This window comes from Sabethes cyaneus, chromosome 3, assembly GCF_943734655.1.
Source record: "Sabethes cyaneus chromosome 3, idSabCyanKW18_F2, whole genome shotgun sequence".
Lineage (NCBI taxonomy): Eukaryota > Metazoa > Arthropoda > Insecta > Diptera > Culicidae > Sabethes > Sabethes cyaneus.
In genome coordinates this window covers 99,642,066-99,646,801 of record NC_071355.1, presented here as the reverse complement: position 1 = coordinate 99,646,801, position 4,736 = coordinate 99,642,066, and the positions used below count along the sequence as shown (strand labels likewise).

At 36.8% G+C, this 4,736-nt stretch overlaps 1 protein-coding gene across 1 annotated transcript; it reads left to right on the top strand.

The window, feature by feature from the left end:
* The first annotated feature begins 2,744 nt into the window (after positions 1-2,744).
* Positions 2,745-3,738, top strand: LOC128743353 (MICOS complex subunit MIC27). The gene is made up of 3 exons (XM_053839908.1): positions 2,745-2,858; positions 2,931-3,263; positions 3,317-3,738. The coding sequence occupies exons 2-3, from the start codon at positions 2,933-2,935 to the stop codon at positions 3,682-3,684; spliced, it is 699 nt and encodes a 232-aa protein (XP_053695883.1). The 5' UTR covers positions 2,745-2,858; positions 2,931-2,932; the 3' UTR covers positions 3,685-3,738.
* Positions 3,739-4,736: the final 998 nt, after the last annotated feature.

Sequence of the window (4,736 nt, the reverse complement as noted above, 5' to 3'; positions counted from 1 at the left end):
TCTTTAACTCTGCTAGTTATCTGTGCAATATAATGCATTGTTATGTAGACTAATAAGGTATTTCACTTCTACAATTATTCGAAACTTCGAAGTAATTTCGGCTTTATTAACACTTTATTGCACTATGGGAAAAACTAGCCTAAGAACGAACGAAATTTAGAAACTGCCTACTAACTGGCAAAATATAAGTGGTCTTATGTAAAATTTTCCGGCAAGTCTCATAGTGCCCACCCCTTTCCTAATTGTCATCGGAAAGTATTAAGTTTTGCTAATTTTCGACTATTTTTAGCAACATTTAAACTTATTGGACTACACCAGACAAGATTTTGACAAAATAAAACTAGGAACATTCCTCTTCGATTCTCCAAACTTCTTTGCATAACATAATTGAGGTTTTAAGTTCTGTTTTTTCAAAGTCTTGCCTGATAAAGTCCATTAAGTTAAAATATGGCTAAAAATAAGGGAAAATCAGCAAAACTTGGTACTTTTCGATGACAATTAGGCAGGGCTGGGCACCACGCGTTTCGCCGGAGAATTTTACATAAGATACCATATTTTTTATCAGTTGGCAGGCCGTTTCTGAATTACATTCGTTTTTAAGCTAGTTTTTCTCATAGTGCAATGAAGTGTTTATAAAGCCATTTTCAAGTTTCGAAATTACTTCGAAGTTTCGAATAATTTCAGGAGTGAAATACCACATTAGTCGACATAAGAATGCATTATATTGCACAAATAACTAGCACAATTAAAGAATAAAATAATAAAGATTTGTACGAATTTGTTACTTTTATTTAAATATATACAAAAGTATTCAGAACATGAAAATTTATTATGTTGATTCTATGTTGAAAATGCATCTTTTCCATTAAAATACATTATTTAGTCATGAAAATGTCCGGAAACTTCAGGTAGACGTGTTTAAACATACTTTCTTTATGCATGCCCCAGATATTCAAAACGCGATATCTCCCAAACTACCAATATTGCTTTTCTAGTTAAGTGATTCTTATGGAGAATTTTCTGGCGAACATTTTAAGCATATTTATTTGAAAACAAATATTAGGACTCAGCCTCTAGTTTCTGATAATAAATAACAGAAGTTGGCGCAAGTGTTTCATCATGCGCCATGCGTGAGAGTATGTTTGAAACTCTCAATGTTTCCCTGTGCATATTGTGCATTTCTGTAACGGCTAAATTTTACGCGACAGTAAATTTACTGAACACAACAACCTTACTCTCTCATGCATCTCAGTTTCTTTTGTGTTTATCGCTAATCGCAATATAGCGTTTGACACCTGAACCAATAAATAGTTGGTAAACATTGTTTTTATTTATTGCGTTCAAGTTGCGAAATTTATTTTTTTCGAATTGAAATGTCGCAAACATATCAGCTTCTGACTCTCGGCCAGGCTTTTCATAAAGCCCCATAAATGTATCTTTATAGGGCTTTAGCTTTTCAGGGCTCTCGGATGACTGGTAGTAAGATGCTATGGAGAGGTATAGGAAATGTTTGTTTTTTATCAAAATTGCACAGAAGTTATGAAAACTAAGTTGAACAGAGTAACTGCACCACGAATAAAATATGATTAGATTGAGATGGAATTTTGTTACCGTTCTGATTCAAACTTCGAACACTTAAGCCATGCTGAAACTTTCTTCAAAGTAAAATGTTCGAAAACATCTTTATTCTATCCCCATGAATGGTTCAATAGTGTGACAATTTATTTATTTTCATGGGAAAATTTAAAAAATGAGGATAAAATGTTATTTTATAATGAAAAACACTAAAAAACTGCTATTCGGTTTTGATTAACTTCGAACATTTTCATGGTCGACATTCAAAGCTCGAATATTTCAGTTTCAGACATCGAATACTTGTATTACTTTGAAAAGTATTAATGTTTTTAGTGTCATTCAACTTAAATAAGTGAAATTACATCCTTTTTCTAAACACTGTCCTTTTAAATCCACCTAACAGTGTGATTTAAATTTTTCACACAATAATTAGTTTCAATCCAGATTTCTGAGCGGAGCGGACGTACATTGGTGTCGCCGCAATTAAAAAAAAGAAAATGGCTTCCAAACGCCGCGACGGACACGACACCGGCGTTCCGAGATTTAATATAAATCGAAACTTGGGATAATAGAAGAGTTACGTTCGTTTTAATAAGCAATCAACCTTTAAAACCGAAAAGCACAACTCAGAAAGCAACTATTTCTTAAATTATTTTAACAATGGATGTTTCTTTCAAAAATTTACTGTATTTAACTTGAATTGGATTAAATTGATGAATCGCAAATCAAAGTTTTCTTAGTACGTACCAAAATAATGCAATAAACCAACCAGTGTAATCCTACGTCAACTATGCTGTCGAGATTTATGCAGAACTCGTCTGATTTGTTCCAAAATCTTGTGCATGCGTGAGTGCATGTTAAGACTTTTTACGGCGACACTGTTGTACATTTAAAAACAAAATTCGCTAGTTGCATTGCCTTATTCATGCAATTAGCAAACGAGTTTATGCACTTCACAATTCTCTATATCCTGATTTGTTACGCAGTTTTTGTATAATCCTATATTTTTTCCTATGCAGCAACATATCGAAGCATGCCATCAGTGCCATCTGTTCGGTATTTTTTCATTGTCTCTTTAAAGCAGTACCTATAAGTAGACGAAAAGTAGAAATTGTACATTATTTCGAAATTTTCCTTGCAGATGGCGAACAGAGTGTGATAGCTGTCGAAAAAGACAGTCAAAACAAAATTTTTCGACTTATGTGGTGACTGGTGATTGACTTTTGAGTTGTGCTGTTGTTTTGGACTCAAAAGCATTCAAAATTACATAATTTTAGCTAAAGGTGAGTATTTTAAATCCACTGTAGAACTATTTGAATTGATTTGTCTGATTGTGCCTTTCTTTCCTGTGGCAGCGATGATTAGGAACACTTGCTTCAGTACAGGTCCTATTCTGCTCGGGGCATTGGCTGTAAAAGCCGATGCTAGCGATGCTTCCGGGACTGCTACGGATGCTAAATCGAAGCAAATTTGCAAACCTTCCGAGCTGCCACTGTATCGACCAGCCAATATGAAAATTGCCTGCGAGTGCGAAGGTCACAAAAAAGAGACATCCTCTAAACCTGTACAAGCAATTGAGGAAGGAATTCGGGCTGTGCGGATTCAAGTATGTGAAGCTTCTAAACTCGTGACTGATCAAAAGAAGCAGGTTGTAGAGTGGTACGAGCAAGGAAAGCAGCAGACAAAATGTAAGATTAATTGTTGTTACTTGTGTTTTTGCTTATATTTATCGTTATTTCAGTTATTCGTGATTATCTGAATAAGGAGGATAATACCCTGCCTCGGGTCGGTGCTATCGCTATCGGTGGATTGTCCGGTTTTATATTTGGACTTCGCGGAGGATTCTTTCGTAAGCTGCTGTACACCTCCATAGGCGGTGGTGGTGTAGCGTCCATATGTTATCCACAAGAAGCGGAAATGTACGCACAGCATGGTTTAGTGGAGGCTAAGAAATATGCCACAATTGGTTACAACTTTGTCTACGGCGTGAAACCTGGCGATAAACAACTGGAATTACCAACGATTCCAACAAGTCTCGGTGAGCTGAAAGAGAGTATGTCCGATTTGGCCAAGTCCGCCTACGATGCCGTGTTTCCGGAGAAAAAATAAACGATTGTGATCATCCGCTGTTAAATTATGTTCCGCTGGGAAATAAATTGTACGATATAGTAAATGCTTGTTAATCGTCATAAAAAGGTAATATCCCTTGTGGTTTAACAATAACCATTTTTGTACTTTAGCTAAGATAGGCTGACCAGACGTCCCGGATTATGCGGGACTGTTCCGGATTTGGGTGGCTTGTCCCGGATTACTAAGCGTCCCGGAAAGTGCCCCCTTGATTAATTTTGACGTAGGACTACGTCTTTGTTTAACATACTGGGACTGGGTAGCACTTTGTGAAAACGAAAATAGAAGTGTAACGTTTGAATGAAAGATTTCAAATGCTAATAACTACTAAACTACTGAACGAAACTGAACAATTTATATGTCGTTGGATAGATAAAATGACCAGCAATTTTATAGAGGAGTAAGAGAGCAATTTTAAAGGGGGCCTGAGAGGGGGGGGGGGGGGGGGCTCTTATACAAATGAAACACAAATTTCCTCAATACTCGAAAACTAATCAAGCAAATGGAACCAAATTTGGCATGTGGGGGTTTCAAAAGGCACGATTTTTTTTCTACGTTGTACTGAGACCTCTTCTCCTTCTAAATGGGAGGGCTTCTCTACAAATGAAATACAAATTTCTTCAAAACTCTAGAACTAATCAAGCAAATGGAACCAAATTTGGAATGTAGGGGTTTCAGAAGGCAATATTTTTTTCTATGGTATATTGAGAGCCCTCCCCTCTTTAGGAGGGGGGCTCCCATACAAATAATATACAAATTTTCTCATAACTCGAGAACTAATCAAGCAAAAGGAATCAAAATTGGCATGGGAGGGTTCTTGTAGGCAGAGGTGGCATAAACCGCAGCGCAGACCAAAAGACACACATTCTTAAACAACACAACACTCGCCATGCGGTGTGTGTTCGCCCACAAATTCCCTTCAGTGTCTCTTTTGCTAAACACGCTCTTTCGTGTTTTACGCGCACCAAGAAAAGGCAGTCGCAAACGCAGAGTGATAAATTTGCTGCGTGCTTTACCACACCAAGAGCCGCACT